This window comes from Cuculus canorus, chromosome 13 (genome assembly GCF_017976375.1).
Source record: "Cuculus canorus isolate bCucCan1 chromosome 13, bCucCan1.pri, whole genome shotgun sequence".
Lineage (NCBI taxonomy): Eukaryota > Metazoa > Chordata > Aves > Cuculiformes > Cuculidae > Cuculus > Cuculus canorus.
Window position 1 is genome coordinate 5,361,194 of NC_071413.1, and position 22,395 is coordinate 5,383,588.

Here is a 22,395-nt window from a genome sequence, read left to right on the forward strand (position 1 = left end):
ATGCTTTTCCTCTTTGCTGCCTTTAATGTCTTGCATGTACTTTTGCCTCAGATACGGGGATGCTGTACGAGAAATTGATGATAGCATTGGAAAAATCCTAGCACATCTTCAGAAGCTGGGTATCAGTGAGAACACTTTTGTGTTTTTCACCTCTGATAACGGGGCTGCTCTCATTTCAGCTCCTAAACAAGGTGAGTCTCAGACGAACAAACCGCGGCTGGAGTTGTAAAACTCAAGGCTTACATCCCCATATCTGAGCAGGAAAGAGACCTGTACCTGAGGTTTTCCTTTGTGAAGTTAGGAGAAGCCTCAAAGGGCAGAGCATTTACATTTAGAGTTAGCTGATGTTCATTACTTCTGGTCACATTTGGAGGAGGTATCCTTGGTTAAATGGACTTTTGGCCTAACCCAGTGTGTTGGTTCACCCATGTGCATTTCCACTTTGTGCTCCACTGTCAGGGAATGAATATTCTTTTAATTTCTTTAGGACCAGGCCCAATAACTTCACAGGGTGTTCTCTTTCCATCTGCCAAATGCATATTTACGCTTTCTGAGTGATTGCAGAGAAATCAAGAGTCCCTCCTTTTGTTCTCATGAAAAACAGCAAGAGGAAAAAACATTTTTGTTACTTCACAGGTTTTCTTTTGTTTAAATGATTGTTTCTCTCAGAGTCATTGCAAATTGATTTTATAACCCACTCTCTTCTGTTTGGAGGCAGGCTGTCTCGTGGTTGTTTCACCACAGAGCAGGGAGTATCCTGAGTTCTGATTACAGCTGAGCTGCTGCGTTTGACTTTATTTGACCTGGAATCAGTCGCAGAATCTCTGTTTTTTTCTCAGCAAGCTTAGCTACGAGGCTGGGTTAAAAATTCAGACATTACTGCAAAGCACTTGCTATCTCTGAGAGTGAACATTCAGGGAATACATGATTTTCTCATTCTCATATCTGCATCTCATATTGCTCTGCTACTTTAAAAGGATTATGAAAAAAAAATACTCTTTCTGCCTAAAAGTGTCAGATTTCCTTTCATTACAAACAGCAGATAACATCCTTAAAGTGAAGGAAGGTACCAGCAAAGTAAGGCTCTTGGGAGACCTTGTAGCAGCCTTCCAGTACCTGAAGGGGGGCCTGCTGGGGGAGGGACTGTTTGCAAGGGCATAGAGTGATAGGACGAGGGAAATGGTTTTAAATTGGAGGGGAGAAGATTTGGATTAGACATTAGGAAGAAATTCTTTACAATGAGAGTGGTGAGGCCCTGGCCCAGGTTGCCAAGGGAATTTGTGGCTGCCCCCTCTCTGGAGGTGTTTAAGGCCAGGTTGGATGGGGCTTGGAGCAGCCTGGTCCAGTGGGAGATGTTGAAATTAGATTTAAGGTCCCTTTCAGCCCAAACCGTTCTATGATTTAATTATTCTGTTTTCTCTTTTTGGCTTTTTTATTTGTTTGGTTGATAGCAAATAGTGTATAACTGTCACTTTCTCCCTGATCTGAAAAGGCACTCCTAAAAAGTGCAAATTGTAAAGGGTTACTTAAAAAAAACAACAACAAAACCAAAACAGCTGTGGACATCTTATTTGAAGAAGGTAGAAATGAAAATTCATTTAAAACTAACCTAAAGATTTCCTAGTTGACACTGTCCCTTTGAAACACGGTATTAGCATTTTGTGGGTTTTATGGCTCCTTTTCTCTCTCTCTAGGAGGAAGCAATGGTCCTTTTCTGTGTGGCAAACAAACTACCTTTGAAGGTGGCATGAGAGCGCCAGCTATTGCTTGGTGGCCTGGACGTATACCTGCAGGAAAGGTGAGTCTGCTTGGAACAATTCTGACCGGTCTTAAATGGATTTACTGAGGTGAGTGGAGTGGTTCTTGCTGGATTCAGTGGGCTCTGGATTAGACTTTTAACGTGCACAATGTGTCAGTCCTGAAGCTTGTCTAAATAAGGAGCTGAATGGTGCCCCTAGAGAAGGATGCCGTTCCTGTTCATTATTCCAAATTTGCATCTAGAGTGTCTATGATCAACACTTCTGTGAGCACCAAACACTCTGGTCTTTTTGTTTTCCTACTTTATTTAAACCCTTTACTCTTTTGGACCACAATATTTTCAGAGGGTTACATGTTTGAACAAAAAGACACATTGCTAATGTGTGTCCTAGTCTAGAGCAGGCGTGTGTTGCCCCCTCACACTCTGTGCCCTGAAGTATCGAGTGATTTGACCCTCCTGGCTCTTTCTTTGGTATTAGATAAAAGTTCCAGTCAGGGAGGTCTAGATACTAGACTATTTCTCTTCCCTGCCTGTGCGCAAATTCAGATATGATCACTTCAAAATAATCCTCCAGTGGCACTACCAGCCTCTGTTGTCCCAGTTCTCATTAAAGAAAGATGCAATCAATTCTTCTGCAGGCAGGGTTCACAGTAAATAATACAGATTTCCTCCCCTTTGTGAGCATCTGTCATCCCTGAAGAAAGTGATACTTCATTAACTGGGCACTGTGCTTAGGACTGCAAACTATTCATAAATAAAACATTTTGCTAAGTTGAATTCCTTTTTGGTGATTTAATTGAGTCAGGATAACGATAATTTATTGTTTACGTTTAGGAGGAAGCTATTGGATAGCTTAGATCTGCAACTGAGGGCAGGAGGGTAGTTTGGTTTCATCATTTTTAAAGAGTTCACACAACCTACTAGGGATGTTTTATTATTTTTTTAATTTGAAATGAAAACAGTCTTTTTGTTTTAATTTAAACATTTCCATAAAGCCTTTACAAGCCAAGTACAACAGCCTTGGGCAAGCATACGAGAACATGAAACTGAAGCTGATTGTTTTGTTTTCCGTGTCCAAACTGAATAATGTGCTAAAAGTAAACATGCATTCTAAATGGGGATGAGTAAATACCAAATTTAAAAATTCCTTCCATTGTAGTAACTCTGAGGATAATTAGGAACACGAGTAGAGGAATCAGTGTGCCTATTTATTTTCTAACTGTAGCTGGCTGGTACCCCTCTCACAGGTAGACTTTCACATGTAGTGCGGCAGTGAAGCTTTATGTGGTGCAAAACGTTCTCAGTAGCCCGGTGCGATGCATGGCTTCCTGCTTGAGGCCACAGCTGAAGCTGCTGTTTGAATTCCTGTGAACAGTCATTTCTGTGCAGAGTTTTCATAGGAGGGTGGACTGACCAACGCTCTACTGTCATCAGCCCATGCATGCTCAATGAGCTGGAGAGTGTGCTTAAGGCTTCTTGGGGCAGGTACGTGCCCAAAAATCCCTTCCTCCACCACTGCTGATATCATCCTTAGCACTTAAGCACGTTCCTAACTTTAAATCCTTCTTATCCTGGGCTCCAGTTCATGGTGTTGCCTGCCAAATACCTGCACATGCAGGTGTTACACTCCCAAATGTCCCCTTGGACTCCGCTCTGGTACCTTGAGAAGCCTGCTCTGAACTCCGTCCCCAGGATACGCTGCTTTGCTGAGTTGGACCTGATAAGTAAATATGTGATAGCTACTTATGTGTCTTTTCTGCTTGTATTCTTGCCTTCGAGGCTCCAGCGTTGGTATCCACAGCAGCACTGACCGCAGGTGAGAGGTTTGGCATTGCTTCTGTGTAATATAGCTCATGCTGCGTAAGGCACCTGTAGTTACTGCTTCATAATTGCACTGACATACTAAGTGAAAAGACATGTATTTGCTAGTATATTTTTGGCTTCTTTTCTGTATCTTAGAGAGTCTGTAGCTTGAACATCTTCTTGACTGCAAGTTTAAGCTAGTCAGCCAAAGTCCTGTGTAGGCCAAGTAGCTGTAAAATGTGGGAAAACTGCTTCAGAGTTTCTCATTGCTCTTTCTTTTTTCCAAAGAGTTGAAGGAAACAAAGGCTTGGGAGCTCTGAACCAGGGTGGAAGCAAAAAGCTTCTCAAGAGTGCCAAGCGCAAAGCTGAAGGGTCAACTCCTTCTTCCTGTGCTGGGGCTGCTCCCAGTGCAGTGGTTCTTCCTTCCAGCTGTGAAGGTTTTGAGGAGCAGATGGAGGCCCAGTGACCGCTTCAGCTGGCACAACTTCAGCCAGAAAAAGAGGACTTGTGTTTCTGGCCGGTGAAATCCAGTTCTTGGGTGGAAGGCTCATCCTGTTGATGGGACCTAGCAATTTATTTATAGCATATATAGGTTTGGGGGGGGGGGTTGTTTGTATTAAAGGGGACATTTTTTTGTTTAAATAAAGGAGCACTCTTTTATTTAAACAAAAGGAGTTAGGTGACAGATTGTGAACACTTGACAGGACATTGATAGAGCTTAGGATAATTGGTGCAGTTGGCTGATTTGCAGGTTTTTTGGGGAGAGGTGTGCCTCAGGAGCATGTGTTGCTCTTGGCATCAACATTGAGTTAATTCTAATCCCCCATCAGGAATATTTATTCATACACAAACAGCCTTTTTGCAGTTTCCTCCTCAGCTACGTTTTTCAGGTGAATTCACAACAAATCAGCATTTCAGCATTCCCCTCATCACATCTGCCTTCTGGAAGGATCCAGCTGGGGAAAAAAAAAGAATCATATTCTGCTGGTATTTGAATCCTCCTCCTCTCTTCCCTCACCCTCCTCCCCTTCCTCTCTCGTGCCTGCTTCCTGAAGGAGAAAAGAACATATCAACCCAAAGACAGCATTGCAACCTTTTCTTCACTATCTCCCATGGGGCGCAAATTGAAATTGAATTAGACAGGGATATCAGGTCTGCTCGCTGTGATAACTGTAAAAGGATTTTATTTAAAAACACCCTGACATTTGTTCACCCAGTTTCAAATATTTAGCTTTCCTCCTTTCCATTCCTGGCGGGGGCGACTTTATTAATTGTCGCCTTTGATTCAGAGTTAAAGCTTGAAAGCACTGATAACAGTAGTGGTGACTATTTCTTCTAGCAACGTGGCCCACAGCAAAAGGATTTCATTTTCTTAAAGACGTTATGTGTATACTGAGAGTTTATTAAAAAGAAGGGGGGGAAGGAGGGGGAAAAATCCGTTCTTACGTGCGTAATACCGGCTGTTTCTCACTGATACGAGCAATATCTGATCTCACTCTTTTTTATATATTATTTATTTTCTCTGGGCTGTTGCCCTCTGGATTTTCTTTTTCTTTCCTTTAAAAAAAAAAAAAATAAGAAGGGAATGGCAACCAGAATGAAAGAGCACTGTTGACAGAAGAAAATGGTAATTTTTTTATTTTTCTCTGAAAATACTTCAAAGTTTTATATAAATATTAACCTTTTTTTCCCTCTCCCTTCTTCAATGCGGTGCTGCAGAGCACAGATAAGTCCAAGTGGCTGTAGCATGGGCATTTAATTTCCTTAAGAAGTTTTCTCTGCTTCATGGAAAAATGTTGTCTGAGACCAGAAATGTAATTGGATGATTAAAGAGAGTCATCTACATCTGGTTATGGTTAATAAGGGCCGGTACAAGAAGACCATGGTGGCCCTGCAGGATTGTCACAATGCGATGTGTAAATTAGGTGATATTAGAGACACGAGTCTCGGGTCAGCGATTGCCTCTTGCTGCCTGTTATCAAAATGTTGAAGCGAGGGAATGGAGCAACAACAAGAAAAGTGACTTTTGGATTTGCCTTATAAATTGTGAGAGGTCTAATTACAGAAAGTCTCAGACACCAGTTTGCCCATCTGCTCCTAATGTAGCAGTTGTCAGGGAGTGGGCATGTGCTAGATCTGCTCTTTATTAGACTCCAGGCTCTGCATATGGTGTTCTGCTGACCCCGCAGCTCTCCGAAGGCACGCTCAGGGTAAATTAGCCAGCAGATGAGTTTACGAGGAACGGAGCATCTTTGCTGAGATGCTGAGCACTTGTAATCCCCTTTCACTTAAAACAGAGTGCAACATTCCCAGCACCAATGGCTCATGGGGCTGTCCAGCTCCGTAAAGTGTGAGCTGATGATTTGGGAGTTGTTTTTTGAATGCGTGTGTACTGTTATTTTAATGTCAGTCCTCTTTGGGTTCACATAGAGACCAGAGAAGAACCTGTGCAAGGAGACATTCCAGGGAGCACGCAGCACTGTCCCACAGTTAATGTCATGGACAGCACAGCCAGCTTTGGTTCTCCCCAGTGGTCCACACTTGCCAGCAGCCCCAGAAGCAGGGTTACCCCGTCAGAGAGCTCAGTTCTGTTTCCTTCTCCACAGCATCAGAAGGTCTCCATCTTTTCCTCCCTGCAGAGAGGGAACGTCATGCCTACATCTGCTTTTTGTGAGGGATTTATGGGCTCATCTCTGTTTGTCACTGCCTACAAGGACAGGCTAAGCATGACCTCTTTCAGGCTGCCTGCTGCAGCAGCATTGTCCACGAGTACAGCTTAACCTCAAATGCCTGAGACCTTCTGCAACCACTCTTGTTCTTGGTCAACTCATCCAGCTGCTTTCCTGGAGAGGCATTTCCATGGTCAGGCTTCCTCTTGTGCCTAGAGCTTTGCACTTTGATTTCTTCTTAACGGTTGTGGAAGTATTCTTGTGTGCAGCTTTAATATTATGTGTTCCTGCCAACACCTTTTGATGAATGAAAGCCATTAAAACTTGAAATTACTGTAATCAAGTAATGTGATATTGTAATGTTAAACTTGTAATCAGTCCCCTGCATGTTGCTTTCTCCAATTTCTTTTTTTTTTTTTTTTTTTTGCAATTTGTTAATTCTTCCTTTGTGTTCACTTTTTTCAGGCCAGCCCCTTAATAAAAGGCTTAGTGTTCCAGCAAAAATAACATTTTCCCTTTAGTTTTTTTTCTAGAGCCAGCATCTTGCAAAAATTCATTTATCGTGTTATCATTTGTTGTTGCATTTATATAATTAGTACTGGGTTACAGACTGGGAATCTGTTTGTGTGAGAAAGAGGATTCAGAGATAAAAAGTCTTTGATAGTCCCAGCATCATAATGTTCACACTGACATTCTCAAGGCTGCTGCTAGGACTTGGAATTCAGTCAGAAAGTGCTTCTGTACTTACAGATGTGGGCTTGTATCAGATGGGTTCTTATCTCCAAACAAGTGGTACGGCTGAAAAGGCTCTTTTCACGTCTCATCGTGTGCTGGTGCATCCTGGTGCCAAACAGTCTTGAATTGATTTGAATGTGTCTGCTTCGATTTAGTGTGTTGCTGGCTAATTAAACATCCTACTGGAGATAACTGTAGCATACCAAATGCAGGGCGGGAGCAAAGTTTCGTAAAGAATTAGTCAGAACAGACTTTTTAGGGTTTTAAAATATGAATAATTAAGACCAGAGAGATGAGTATGGAATCCAATTAAGGAAGGAAGGAAAAAAAACCAAGGGGGGAGGAAGCTTGCACATCTCCATTGGAGCCAAAACCAGATGTTTTTCTCCCTTATTAAAATATATACTAAAAATACCACGACTTTACAGTTCTTGAATTGTTGGAAATGGTTTGCAGATGAAGTCATTGGGCTCTTTTTGTTATTATCCATCTATCCTTGTGCTTTCTGGGAACTCTGTCAGGGTATTCTGGACTCCAGAGATGACCTGGTGAGGGAACAAATTGAGCACTTTTTTTTTTTTCTTGTTTTAAGTGCTGATGTTTCCATCCACAAATGACTTGAAATTTGGTAACTGAAGCTGAACTCTGTGAAAACATGCTCCTGTAAGGCAGATGCATAGAGAGAAGTGAGAAGAAAGAGGAAAATGAACTAAAATGCTTCCTGGAAGTGTGGAATTCTGGATCATCTCCTTTATTATTTTAATAGGAGGTTTGCTGGTGCCTTCGGCACTGTAAAGGGAGAGATTCTCAAAAGGTGCTTAACAGAGAAGGAGGTTTGGGAAGCAGTATTTCTGCTTTAGTGGAAACCAGCCTGTTTCGTTTTGGCTTTCGCTGAAGGTCTTTTTGTGAATGCATTGCTGTTGATTTTTCAGGTCAGTCGTCAGCTGGGCAGTGTGATGGATCTCTTCACCACTAGCCTCTCCCTGGCGGGACTGCAGCCTCCCAGTGACAGACAGATTGACGGCATCGACCTTTTACCTGCCATCTTGCAGGGCAAGCTAATTGACAGGTTAGTTATGAGCCCAGAGCTCCCACCCTTGCCTCCAGACTGAAATGATGCCAGATCTGTGGTTATTAAGTCAGGTTTACAGAAATATTTTATAAAAGGAATTGATGCATGTTTGCTCCTGCTCAGTGAGGGGAGGTAGCACTGGAGCTTTTCTCTATGCGCTCATTCTCTGGTGGTGCAAGCAGAGGTGGGATTTCCTGACATGTGGCATGTTGCCATACAGTGGAGTCTGGGGACAGATGAAAATGTCAGGGGGTTAGCAGGGATCCCTGGAACAACATATGGCAATAGGGGAGATAAAAGCCTGAGAACTGTAGCCTGGCTAGGGGAAAATACATTATTTATTACTGGAAAAACATCCAAGAGTATGCTGGGTCTTTATAGCCTCAGCTTGAGAGAGGTTGGAGGTAAAAACTGGGCTTTTGCAGATGAACTGGAAGCCCATCACCTCCCGAGGTCCTTTTTCTATGGGTGCTTTTGCAAGAATAGACTCTGAATCTTTATGGGCGTGGAGAAGTGCTGTCGGCTGTTGGTTACAGGCACTAAGATCTAACAGCAGATACACTTAGCGCTCTCGTGGAAGGACTAGAGATCAGGAGAAGTCCTGTAGTTGTGAATTTTTCTGAGGAATTTGGCAGCCCAGGAAATCTGAATACAAACATTCTCTCTCTGTGAGACAGCGAGGAAACACATGCATGGAAAACATTGGACTTCTTTCCTGTGTTGGGCATAAGGCTTTGTTCCTCAAAACCGCATACAGTATTACCTGAGAGCTCAGCCAGTGGCTGACTTGAGGCATTGCGTATTCCTCAAACATAGCCTATCCCATCTTTACTTCTGAAGTTTGTAAAGCTCCTTTGTGGTTTGAAAAGAGAATTTCATCACAGTCACCAGCCCCTTAGAACTGGTTCTGTTTGTCTTACAATAGCAGTCACTCAAGGTGTACCGTGGCTCTTTTTTTCTTTTTTTTTTAATACCTTTATTTTCCCTTCGTTTTTTCCTTTTTTTTTTTGTTTATTTTTTCCTTTTTTATTTTCCTCCCCCCTCAAAAAAAACTTTCCAGGACATTCAGCAGTTATTGTGTTGTTTTAATCTTAAAAATGAAAATGAGAATGGGAAAAAAAGAAATCAGTAATAGCAGAGTTTTGAGTGCAAGCTGTAATGCTCTTTCAAAGATGGAAAATATTTTTTTTTTTAAAAAAAAGGTAAAACCTGACCCTCCACACCTTCAATCAAAGGGGCACATAATACCTTGTCAATAGTGAGTGTTCGAGCAAGGGAAAAGGCGCGTGGTGTATTTTGTGGCACATTTCTTTGGGCTTTTTGTTTTGTCAGTAAGACTGGTGTAGATCAGGTTCTGCACTTCGGCAGATCTCTCAAGCTGTATTTTACCGTGTTTCAGATTCGTTAAGGATGCCGGAGCGGGCACTGCTGCCAGCAGCGTTTCCCCTTTGTTCCTGGTGACAAAGGAGAAAGGCTCATTGTTTGCACAAGGAACCCTCAGGGGAGGCTACGGTTTTAAAACAGAAGAGATCTAAGGCCACTCCTGACATTCAGATGTGGAGATTTTAATCTTATCTTGCATTTAGGGACACTTTTTTTTTTCAAGGTGGCATCACCAGAGTGGCAGTCTTTGCCAAGTGGCATCTCAGAATGAAAGACAAAGATGTATGTACCCTACAGCTCGTGATAAACGGCTTCAGGATCTCCTCCTGTCAGCAGCCTGAAGCAACTGGAGAGAAGACTAAGTCTGATGCCCTTGTGTGATGAGCTGCACCAACAAATCAGACCTCTCTCCTGCAGACAGTCCATTTAGTAAAATTTTGTACTGTTCCCTCAAAAAACAAGAGCATGTTTTTAGGAAAATTGATGGGAACATTGCTGGGATGCCCAGGGAAAGTGTGATGCATGTACAGGGCTGCGGACCAAGTGCTCTGAGCGAGCTGTGTTTCTCAAATATATTGTTAATTAGAAAAACCTTGGGGAAAAAATTGCTGTTTTCAGTGTTACATTTAAGATGATGCAAAGAGAGGTTGAAATGGAGTTAAAAATAAAGCATGTCTGGCTGCCAGGTTTTTCCATATGGAGCTCTTCTGTGATGGCATCCAGAACAGGCCAGCCTCTGGTGTCCTCGCTGGCTACCCTGTCTGTGTGACACTAATGGCCCATAGCTTGGTGCTGCCATAAAGAGGCGACTAAGCAGCACAGAGTCTGTGAATCCCCGTCTCTCTCGCGCACACACGCCACTTCTGAGACATTTGGTGTTTAAATCGGCACGCTCTATAGGGAATAACAGGGTCTGATAGTTCAAGGATTAACAATCACTGGCAGCCAAGCTGTATAATGTTTCATTCTTGTGCCATGTGAGCTCTCAACTTGATGAACACTTTAAAAAATGTTAATTGAAAACCTTGCAGTGGAGACTATTAGGAGGCAGCCTGTTTCTCGCTGATAGCTGAATCGGAAGTCAGACGCCATTAAAGTGTTTGTCTCCCTTATCAGCGAAGCTGCTGCAGCAGTGGCTGCCTGGGCCTGTTGCATTGGCATTTCTCATGCAGCTTTGCTCTCTTTCTCAGGCCCATATTCTATTATCGTGGCAACGAGATGATGGCGGTGAGAGTCGGGCTTTACAAGGCTCACTACTGGACCTGGAGCAACTCCTGGGAGGAATACAGCAAGGTAAAGGGACACCGACCTGCACCCTGATCTCACTTGTTCTCCTGGGGAAAAATAATCATTTAAAGCAGAGTTTTACATGGGGGAGTATCACCATCCATTTGCAAGCCAGACTTTTATTCACAGCCTCTTAAAAGCTACCAGATCTGCTGCAAAATCTAAGGGGACCGGTGTCACAGCCCTCCTCTACTGAAATCAGAGACCAGCAGAGGAAAATGAGCAAAGTCTGGGTTGTTCTGAGATGCCCTCCCTTTCATCAGCACTTAATGCCCCTTAAGCTTCTTTCTCTGCTGAACTCTGAGCTTTCGTGTGTACCCTTACAAAGTTTGGAGTCCAATGATGAATTGTGTATCTTCCAATGTAGAGTACAAAAGACCTATTGCCCTGAACTGTTTAAATGGAACAGGGATGTGTTTGTTGTGCTGTGGTGCTTTTTTTTCTTGAAAGGGAAAAGGAAAGCCGTAGGTACCGTACAGTGGAAAGAACAGTAGTTGTTGAAAACAGTAGAGTACATGTGTTTAATCTATTATCTCAGCACTTTCACAAGCCCGTATCACACTATAAAGTGTTTTACATTTTATTTGCCAAATAGGCACAGCTTTTGTAATTTCCTGGCTGATCTTCTCACAATTGGATGTTAAGCACTGTTATTTTTCTTCTTTTGTATCTAGCTTGCCTCAGACTTGGGTACTAAACTCTGGGGCATTTCTTGAATGGCAGGTTCACACATGTGCCTCACTGATTATACCTTTAGACATGAACTAAATGCATTATGGCACAGCTCTCAGCAATTCTGACAGCAGGCTGGTATTGGGGAGGGATTGCTTGTATGATTTTTTTTTTAATGTCTTTCTTTTTTTTTTATAAACTTCGAGTGGGTCCTTAAGGCATCACAGGTGCAGAAATAAGTGCTGATGACATTTGTGGATATAAAAGTGCATAGTTTCTTTTGTTGGGATGTCCTGGGGGTAGAAAGAAAGTCAGCTCCAAGGGAGTCATTTACATTCAGGGCTGTAAATATCTACGTTTGTCTTTTTAAGACTGTAATGCTCCAGGAGTCAAAGTTTCTATTTTACATGGAGTAAGAAGGAAAGGAAAGTTGGCTCCAGAAATGCATTGCACGCTCTGTCTCAATGCTAATTCTACACAACTAAAATGAGATAATGTATTTGTCTAGGTTAGTATGCGAGTAAAACCCATACATCACATGTGGCACAGCGTGGAGAATTTTCCCTGTGTGAGAGACACCGGGAGCTTGTATGTACATGTGTATGAGAATATGAATGGACTTGAAGGCATGCTTTTCCCATGTGCATGGAAGATAAAGTCACACATGAATAATTGCTCTCTGTTGTAATGTTAGCGCATACACGCACTTACATGCCTAGTTGGGAAGCAAATAAACACCTACATTGATCTGAACTTATTTGTACATGTCTAAGAATGTGCGTAGCCTTGATAATGGGGACCGGTTACTCATTTCAAAGGCTCTCCTACTGTGAGCAATGGCAGTCGTGCAATTAAGGAATATTTATTTGTTTCTAAGTCTTTGTTTAACTACTGTCTGATAAAAGTCAGCAATTATACTGTACATCAGAGAGATGATTAAAAATTCACTTGCTTTCCTGCAGCTTGTATCACATGTGGTTGATGTGGGTAAAATTGGAGCACATTAGTGGACAGACTAGCCATTAACAACATGCAGAGGAAGCTGAGGCTGAAATTTGTTCCAGTTCTCCTCATGTCCTCAAACCATTAATTATGAGCCTTGCGAGTTTAAAAATAGAAATAAATCAGAATGCAGAACAGTTCCCCAGTTCTGAGTCCTGTTTTAGGAGTTTTGTAATCTCACTTTACAACACAGTTGCCTCTTTCAGTGACTGGTGTTCTCAGCTGTATTGATATTGGACTAAAGCTGTACTGCTAGAATTAAAAAGGCAAATTTGTTTGCTAATTTCATTTGAAAAAATGTATTTAAATACATGCACGCCTGTGGCGTTAGGAATTCTGACTGTCAGCAGGTTTGCTGTTCAATAAGTTTGATTTGCCATCCCAGTAGAACTTCAGCTAATGAGGCCTTGTTAATTATATGATCCTTGACGTAGGTCCTTGCCTTATTGTGAATCCAATGTGATGATTTATTAAACTTGCAAATATGAAAATTTCTATGTCTGAAGGTCCAAACTCAGTCCTGGCATAAACAAATGTACCTGGTTGGCATGTCATCCATTTGAAAGAGATCTGAAGTTGGCCAGGTGTGTCAGAACAGCTGCCTGCAATTTCTGAAGAGGTTTGTTTTATGGGTAGTTGAGTATCTCATTATTTTGACAGATATACGGCATGTTTTAGCCAGACCTCCTTTCACTCTCAAAATTCCCTTGTTAATCAACTGTGGGAAATCATTGATACAGAAACTTGCATTGTTTTTAAACCACACTTTGTTGACTTTTTTTGGACTTGTAGGTGAGATTATACCATAAAGCAGCCAGAACCACATTTTTGTGTTGATGTTGGAAAATGAGAAGTTGATGCATGTCCTGTTAGGACTACCATGTCTTTCAGGATTATTTAGAAAGAATGTGTGCAATTTTGGCCTCTAACCTAGAGAGCTATGCATTTAAATGCAGTATAAGTTAGTTAAGTTATAAAGCATGTATATACAAATAAAAATGTACCAGAGAGAAGCAGCTTCAGGAAGGCGCAGCCTAGGAAAGCATAACAGAGATATGAATGCCTCTCTCCATACGGCACTCGGAATGTTTACACTGGAAAGATCCTGCACATGCAGTACACAGGTTTATAGTTGTCTCAGACTCCCATGACATTAGCATGCCCTTACTGGTCTGCATCCTCTGCCTTATAACTTGGGATTAAAATTTGTCATCTTTCACAAAGATGAAGTGTGCTGTTCTCTTCTTCCTGTTTTTTTGTTTGTTTATTTGTTTTTTAACCTCCGAGCATTTTTTTTTCCTACTATGACTCTTCTCATAAACTCTTGTAGTCTTTTTCAGTGCTGGAGGATACCTTGATGCTGTCTTTTCTGCTGGCTTAACGTTATTACTTGTATAACTTCAATGGTTAGTGTCATGGTTTAGCCCTGGTTCTGGCTGGGTCAGCAGCTGGATCTAGGCAATTGTATCCCAATTCCACACACACACAGAGAAAGGGGAAAGGGAAAACAAGGCAGAGAGGCTTATGGGCTGGAAACTAAAACAGCTTTAATGAAATAGTAATAATAAGGGAAATAATATTAATAAGAATACAATAAAACTTTCACAAATATATAAAACTGACACCCACCCACTCCGATGGCTTTACTTCTCCACTGATGCTACAGGGCAGGCATGGGGATAAAGTCCAAGGCTGGACACAGTGGCAGATGGGAGCTGGACTTGGGTACTGGATTCAGGAACAGATGGATCAGGATCCGTCACACTAACTGTGACACTAACTATTCAAGAATGCAAGTTATGCAAGTAATCAGTTAAGCCAGCAGAAGGATGGAGTAGGTTCTCACTGGACACCGGCTGTCAAAGAAGAGGGCTTGTCCCTCATGATCCTTAACTTTCATACCAAGTATGATGTCTGTGGGATGGAATGCTCTGTTCTGGGTCACCGGTTCTGTCCACTCCTTCCCGCAGGTGCAACCCTTTTTTGCTCTTTTAACTTACAGAATTGCTTAACTTAGTGCTATGTAGAGGAGGCAGGAGTATGAGGTAGCAGGAGAAAGGAAATTTCCTTCTCTCTGGCTGCCACAGAGACTGTCCAGCAGAGAATAGTCACTGTGCCCTCCCAAGAGCAGTGATGCAAGAAGGGGAGAAAATAATTAAGAAGAAATGTGGAAAACTGCCTTTGCTTCATTGGAGAGTGGCTGATAACATCAACCTTTCTGCTGTCAGCTTAGTATCTTGTTAGTAGTCTTCAGTGGCTTTTCATGAGGGCTCCTGTGTCTTTAAGTGATTGGTGTAGGTGCCTGTCAGAAGACCCTATTGTTTTAATGTAAAATGCCAAAGGGGTTATTCCTGCCGCAGTCTGTCTGATTGCCCTCTCCTCAACTTGAAGGGATCGATAAAGCCTTTTCTGCGAGGGGGATGTGAAGTCAAGTAGAACCTCACAAATAATGACATTTGATTGTGGTCCTCTGAGCATATGAGCTAGCCATTGATCGCTTCTGCTTGAGAGCCGCTGGAGGCTTGCAGATCTGCCCATCTTCTGGGGTCTCTTCCAGACAGTTAACACATTAGAAGCAATTTTTGTTCAACAGGGTTGAAGCTTGGCAGTCACACTTTCAGGTGTCTTGTCATTCGGAGCTCCACTTTGGGAGGCTTTTGCTGGGAATTGCCAGGAGAGTAAGAACGGCCGCTTACCCGTGCTGTGGCAAACAGCAAGAAACAACGTTCCTGGCTCTAATTAACTGCTGTTCTTTTCTCCTTCCAATATTAATACAATTTTGCTGCTCTGTTTTTTTGTGTTGTGGAATGAGGAGACATGACCAGGAGACAGACCCCAGATTTGCTGTGCCACTATCAAAATCTGCAGCCGCTTGTCAAGTCGCAGGGATCTGGGGTAGCGCCAGCATGATGAATTGCCAGAGGGCTTACGTTAACACAAGTGGTGATTCCATCACTTGGCGGAGAGCCCAAACTGGCAACCGGCTGTATTTGTCTCATGTCTATATTGACATAGCATCTGTGGTCCATTTGCTCTGGAAATTAAAGCATAAGCTGTGCAACCAATAGCCGCTAGATCTTGGGAATGGAAAAACAATCCAGGTTACACAATTGCTGGGGAGAAGGGCATAAAGACGTGTTCACTGAAAGGTCTATCTGATGTGCCGGAAATATTTGGTTTGGCTTTTTTTTTTTTTTTTTTTTAAATAAAAGGTATTATTGCTGGAATTTCTCTTACAGCAAACAGGTCTGCAGTGTTGCAAAACCATGCGCCTGTGTGAGAGACCGGGTGCAGGAGCTGAGCTATTTCTGGTTGCCATCTGATGCTTTTTTTGTGGGCTCCCTTAGAAGGCACAGAGCCTAGGTGCTCTAGAGCAGATCTGCTGGTTTGGCTTTCATGCTTTTACGATTGAGAAAAGATTCAAGAATTTGCTTGAACACAGGGAGTGACCTTTCTGCTTTGTTTGATTGGTGTTACCTGTAAACATGCAAATTACCTTGGGCAGCATGCAGTAAAATATTAGACATGTGCTTTAACAGACTTTGGATCCCTTGCATAGTCTACCAAAAAAATAGCTTAAAGAGCAGATGAAGGGGTAGTTGGTTTGGAGTTTGTTGTCCTGGTGGATAAGGCAGGCATCGCTAGCTCTTCGCTCTTATCTCATGTGGCACAGCCATCCTGTTGGCAGTGCCAGAGAGCTGAAGCCAGTCCCCCATCACTGTAAATGGGGAGAGCTCCCATGCAGCCCTGAAATGATGTGGCTTTTGCTGCAGCTGGGAGTTTGGCACACTTGCATTTATTGCTCAAGCTTGCAGAGCTCTTGGGGTCCATGGGGCATGTTGTCAGCTCTGGCTTTTACAAAGGGACAGAGGTTTTTATTTAATGAAGAGCAAGAAGTGATCCAAAATGGTAGCATGATTTAAAATTATCGTGTAGAAGAGAGTCCCCTTCCTCACCAGCTCTGTTGTGCATCATGCTTCAGGTAGCAGAGCTGGAGGGCAGCTCCTTCTCTTCATCCAAGGCACACACAAGGACTTTTGGCATATCACTCTGTCCCAGCTCCCACGACCACACATGACTAAATTTGCATGCTTTCCAAGCAGCCTGAGGCATTGTCCAGAGTGTGGATTGTCTCATACTGCTCAGATCACAAACAGATTTAATTTATACTGGATTTGCTCCAGAAAAGAAAAACAATCCAGACTTGGGGATCCCACACTTTCAGTTCACTGACATAGATGATTTTTCTCTTTCCATCCTGAGAACTGGAAGTGCTTTGACTTACAAAGCAGAATGAGATAGGTTTGTGGATGATAAGTTAAATAGTCTCTTCTGTCAAAGAAACAGATGACTAGGCTCCTCTATCTGTATCTGTAGTTATTACTAACTCTGGTGCAGGATAACGCCTTGATCCGAGGGTGTGAGGATGTAATTTTACCTCTTATTTCTTGCTCATTTGTTGATGAGTAGGTAGAAAATATTTTAGGTTCTCTCTGTGAGTTGAATATTGGCAGCCACACAGTACATAAAAATGATAATAGTCAATTTTATTTGTGGAGATAAAGTTGAAGTGCCTTTGAAAAGTAAAGGGTGGTTTGAGCCATATTTCAAGAGGGTTATTTATCAGTGTCGTAAAATGGTATGCTTGACTTTATTCTTTTAATGTATTTTATTTGTCCCCCAATAGACTACTTTTGAAGGGGGCATTGATTGCTTCGATTAGAAAGACAGATAGCTTTTGGCTAGTAGCATCAGGCAAGTTGTCACAGCACGCACTTCCCTAGGAGTCTTTGAGACGTAGCCTGGGCTGTGTTCTGGAGCCTCAGCTACAAGGATTTTATAAGAAACAAAAGATAAAATGTAAACAGAGCAGTGTACAAACAAATACCCAAGAGACTAAAATCTTTTTTCAAACTAAAGTATTTGCAGCCGAAGAGCATTGTACCAATTAGCAGGCTCTTAATTAAATTACTTGTTTGATTTGCATCCAAATTATAATTTGGATGTTATATAGGCTTTGATACCTTTTCATTAACTGCTCCTTTTGAGGAAAAAAAAGCCCCACCCAACTATTTTTCACTGTGTGTTTCAAGAGGCCTGTGGCGTCACAAGGTGGAAAGGTCAATCATTTTTCTATCCATTTAAAGCCCATTATTGGAAGGCCACTACAACCTATCAGGCAACTCTCTTATTTTTCCAGTCAGTGATTCAGGAATCTATAGCTCTGTGCAGATAAATGGAATTTCATGGGCTTCTAAACTTCTTGCTTTATTGAAAAGCAGAATATTAACTGCTCCACTGACCAGCTGTCCGTTAAAAACACAGGATATTTTTAGAAAATTGTTTGCCAATCAAATCCTACCAACATCTGTAGAGAGCCTTTTCAGTTTGTTTGTTTTATAAGCAAATGCTACAGCTGCTTTCCCACCTCCTTTGAAATATTCCCATTTACCTTCTCTCCACGTCTCTGTCCATGTCTCAGGGCATTTTGAGGTATTGTAGGGACTGCAGCACGTCAGCTGGAATTGTAAAACTGAGCTTTAACAAGTCCATTTGGTCCTAGTCCTTGCTGGTCTGTGCGGCCGCTTGCTTTATTTGCTGTTCAGTGAAATCAGCACTTTGCATTTTTTGCTGTTCCCAGGGCTAAGCGGGTTCTGTTAGCCCTTGAGATGGCAGAACAGGCTCTAGGCGATCAGGGAGCTCCGCACCTGGCTAATAACTGACTGGGCTTCGGGACACACTGCCCGACAAGACACGCAGGGGCAGATGTGGAGAGCTCACTCTGGACTTGCTCAGGCAACTTGCTCTGTCCCTCGGTGGCCAGAGAGCTCTTTAACCCATTGATGCTAGCAAAGGGAGAGTGCCAGTACATCTGTCTTTCACATCCACTGCCTCTACTGGGAAAATCCCAACTTCTGACCCCATAGGCTGGAATGTTAGTGACAAGAATGTCCCCAGACTTAATACAGTTTCTTCAGCCCCACTGTCATTCCCAGGTGAGTGCCTCAATAACAGCTTGCTATGAATCAGGTCAACAAATGCACTGATTTCTTTAAGATTAACCAGGTTTTCTTCATTCTTCAGTGAAACAGATCCTTCAAATCTTCTGTCAGGTTCTGGAAAGCTGAGATTTCAGGAAGACTTGCAGATCCCCTTTATCTATGTGTGATGCCCCTGGATTTGGCTGGATGTCTCCCCTGGCACTGTTGCTTTTTGATTAGACGTGCCAAGTGATCGCATCTTTTCCTGTGTATTTCGAAGCCATAAAAATCAAAGAGAGAAGATACTTTCCATGCGCAAAATCCTTACGATTAAATGATTTCACCTCTCTCTTTTGTTTTGCCATTTCATTTTTATGAATATTTTATAGAGATTATTTTTTCATAAGGCAAAAATATAAGACCTGCTCCAGCTTTTATGTCAGTGCAATGCCAACATTGTCACCTTATTTTACCCCATCAGATGAGAATCCATTGAAGTGGGCTCTCAGTTTAAAATAATTCTGGGGTTTGTGGGTATATTGGAAAAAGGTGCTATAGAAAAATCAGCATCAGCTAAAATTTCCCCCCTCCTTTGCTTCACCTTTGAAGACCTCTCTCTTTTTTACTGCAGGGTATTGATTTCTGTCCTGGACAGAATGTCTCTGGAGTGACAACACATACACAGGAGGAGCACACTACTCTGCCACTGCTTTTCCACCTGGGGAGGGACCCTGGAGAGAAGTACCCATTAAGGTGAGCCAGTTAATGAAGATGTGAAAACTCTCAGCGTTGTCACTTATGCTTTATATTTGCCTTGGTAGTTGTTTTGTTTTTTTTTTTTTTTTGCAATCTGCTTGAAAATTGTCCCAGAAAGCCATTGCTGGTGAGAGTAGTAAACCGAAAGGAACAAATCTTCATTTTCAAATGGTGAATGGGTGTGCACGTGTCCATGGCTTGACTCGTCAGTCCAGTTGTTCTTGTTCTGTGTCCTGCAACCCCTGGCAGAGGAGGTAAAATACACGCTTTTTGGACAGGATGGGACTAAGTGCAGGGCAGCTATGCAGTAAAGCAATGGTGCTGGTGAGTGCGTGCGTTGGAGCTGTGGTTCTCTGATTCCCTGTGTGGTTTTGGAGATAGGGAAGAAATGTCTACTGATCTTTGCATATTCTGTGGTGGTTTTCCTCTGTGCATTGGAATCTGTGGAAGGCAAACGTGGTAACCCTCCAGTCTCCTAGTCGCTGTTAAAGGAGCTTCTCCAGAGGGCCTTTAGCAAGAGGACTTTCTACTCAGTCCTGTTGCCTCCTTGGATTCTCCCAGCTGTCTGAATCCATTTTCCTCTAAGCCTACTATTGTAATATTTATCTCCAGCACACACTATGCCCTGAGAGATTTCTGTAAGGATTTATGTAGTCATCAGCCAGCGCAGTCCACATATAAATATGCCACGTCCAAAAAAAGCTCCCAAGGTGTCCCCATATCTCTCCTTCCTTCTACTGACTGAGTTTTACCCTGCGGCAAAACTAGCTGCAAACCAGGGCGTGCGGCCTCATCCCTCACCAGTGGCTCCAACTCGGAGAGTGTGGAAATAAATAAAGAGAAAACTAGTGCTATGTGACCACTTGCACAGAAATGGTTTTGTGCAGCAGCTTTAACAGAGAGATGTTTTCTGAGCTGACAGGACTGCAATTACTCAACTGTTTTAAATAATTGAGTGGATACACTCGCTCCCTTACTTTCAAAAGAACTGAGCCTGTGCTGTCCACTAAGTGTTTTCACTAGAGAGAGAAGGGGAGGAAAAATATTTTCACTTCTCTCTCACTTAACAGACAAGCACCCTAGAGGTGCATTACGCAGTGTATAAAGCTCTTCAGAAGCCCAGCATGTTAGCTCTCGCTTTCTATTGCATTTCAGCAATAATGAATAAAGCAAATCTGCAGCTCTTGTATTTTAAATTCAGCTCGTTGAAACCGCACTACTGAGTTGAGATTCTAGATAAGACTATGCCCTGTTAGGCTTAACAACTGTTTTATTTTAGGAAGATGAGTGGATAGAAATGACCTGTTTTTCCAAAAATCAAAGAAATGGGTAGTATTCGGTGAACTGTCATGTGCCTAATGTTTGCATTTCCTCTGAATTTGAGGGAGAGGAGCGCTTCCCTAAGAGGTGTTTGCAGGACACCTGCTTCCCTGTTATTTAGATATTTGCTACCACCACTGTGGGTTAAGCATTGAAATTAATTCTAGTGCTACATCTGCAATCATTTTTCATACGGTTCCATTGATTTTTTTGGACACTCACAAGCTGTTGCTTTGCCTGAATTTTATGACAAGATTATGACATGATTATGGAAAGCTATGATGTTGTTTAATATGCAGACCCTAATGGAAAACCTCTTTTTAGTAAATGAATCTTCCTTTCTGCAGTACATTGCTATTCCTCTTCTGTTGCTATTGTCTCCTTTCTGGTCACAATAGAAAACTCATGGGAAGTGGGTCTCCTATATCGAATGTGGTAATTAAATTATCCTCATTTGTGGAGCTGTTACTGTTGTGTATTTTTATTTAGCTTAATTATCCCCCTTGGCAGACAGCCTGTTGGGAGTCCCGACACTAATGTTTCTCAGAAGGGAATCCAGCATTCTCCTCTAAGCGTGCATCTGTCTGTCCGTACATGCTGCGTGTGCTTGTATTGCTTGTGCTGCAGCACAAGGTTTGTGTGTGTTCGCTCACTGCTCTCCGTCTTGGCCAGGCTCCTCTGTTCACAAAGCAGCAGCCCTGCAGGAACAGGGTGTATCATAGAGCTCTCTTACCAGCTTGACTCTTCTAACATGTCATTACGTTGCCAAAGCATTTAGAAAAATTTGTGTTGCACCCCCGATTTATTGGTACCTTTCCCTCTTTTATTTAATTTACTTTCACCGCTTTGCTTTGTTAAATCTTTACTGGATTTGTTTTTCTGCTGCTGTGAAAGAGCAGCGTGGCACACCAATGGCCTGTTCTCTCTGCCTCCTCTTCCTCATTTTTTCATTCGTTCCATATTTTAGTGCAGCCTTTTCTTCTCCCTAAAATGACTTTAATGATCTGTGGTAGCTCTCGATCTGCGTTACTTTGGAGTGGAGTCACATGCCAAAAAACCAGTAAGAGGTTTCATTGCTGTGCACGAAGGCCAGGCATCACGCGCATCCCCAGAGATATTTACTGCTTATATGTTTGGGCTCCCTCTATGATCTTAGGGTATCTCAGAGCCAGGGCACCCTGGAAATCAATCAACTCAGCCAACTGCAGCAACATTCTTGACTTGCAGGGTCCTTATGTTCAGGTGTGTTCATCTGAAGTGTTGTTGGGTCGTCATATAGTGCATACAAAGTGCTGCATAACACTAAGACTTTTTCAAGGCTACGATTTCAGTTCATCTCAGAACACGGCAATTAGCTTTTTTAACCTTTTCAGTCTTTGTTGGAGAACTGGCTGTTAAAGAGATGATTGAAGGTTCAAGTCCTTCAAGATCCAGAGACAGCGTGTAAAGCTTTCAGTTGCCTGAGTTTTGTGGTGAAGCATGACGAGTCCTTCCTCTTCCTGACACAGTTCAGTGGATTTCCTGGAGCCTGCCTGGAAACAATATGAGCAAAAGCTGATCTCCCGCAGGAGTGCTTTTGATGCGGTGGAGAAGCTGGTCAGGCAATTACAGGCAGGTCCTGTCATCATGTTGAGGACACGTCTGGCAGTTCTCAGCCATATGGTACCCTGCACTTATGTTCCCGTTCATGTAAGGCTGTGTGTGCATCCCTCTGCATGTCTGACTCTAGGTACAGACCCTCCCAACAGGGTTGTGACTGTTTCTTCCAGCTGTTGCCCCTCTGTTTTTGACTGAACCGCTTCCAGCACTGCAGCTTCTCTAAGGAGGCAGTTGTGTTTGCCCCTTTTGCCTTGAAAGATGATTACTGATGTTTCTTAGTCTGGTACTTCACCCCGGCAATCCAAGAGCCTCACAGATTTTGATGCATTTTGTTTGGTGCGATTCGTAGCAGAGCCA

General features: G+C 42.6%; 1 protein-coding gene across 4 annotated transcripts in view; it reads left to right on the forward strand.

Annotated features, from left to right (window-relative positions):
- GALNS (galactosamine (N-acetyl)-6-sulfatase) overlaps positions 1–22,395 on the forward strand; it is a 54,418-nt gene that overhangs the window by 11,433 nt on the left and 20,590 nt on the right. For all 4 annotated transcript variants that reach the window (XR_008452004.1, XR_008452005.1, XR_008452006.1 and 1 more), the window contains exons 8-12: positions 52–191; positions 1,695–1,798; positions 7,899–8,035; positions 10,612–10,714; positions 18,995–19,116. Coding sequence is in view for 1 of the 4 variants with exons in the window: in XM_009563174.2 (XP_009561469.2) it covers positions 52–191; positions 1,695–1,798; positions 7,899–8,035; positions 10,612–10,714; positions 18,995–19,116 (606 nt within the window). In the remaining 3 variants the exon portion in view is untranslated. The remainder of the gene's footprint in view (positions 1–51; positions 192–1,694; positions 1,799–7,898; positions 8,036–10,611; positions 10,715–18,994; positions 19,117–22,395) is intronic.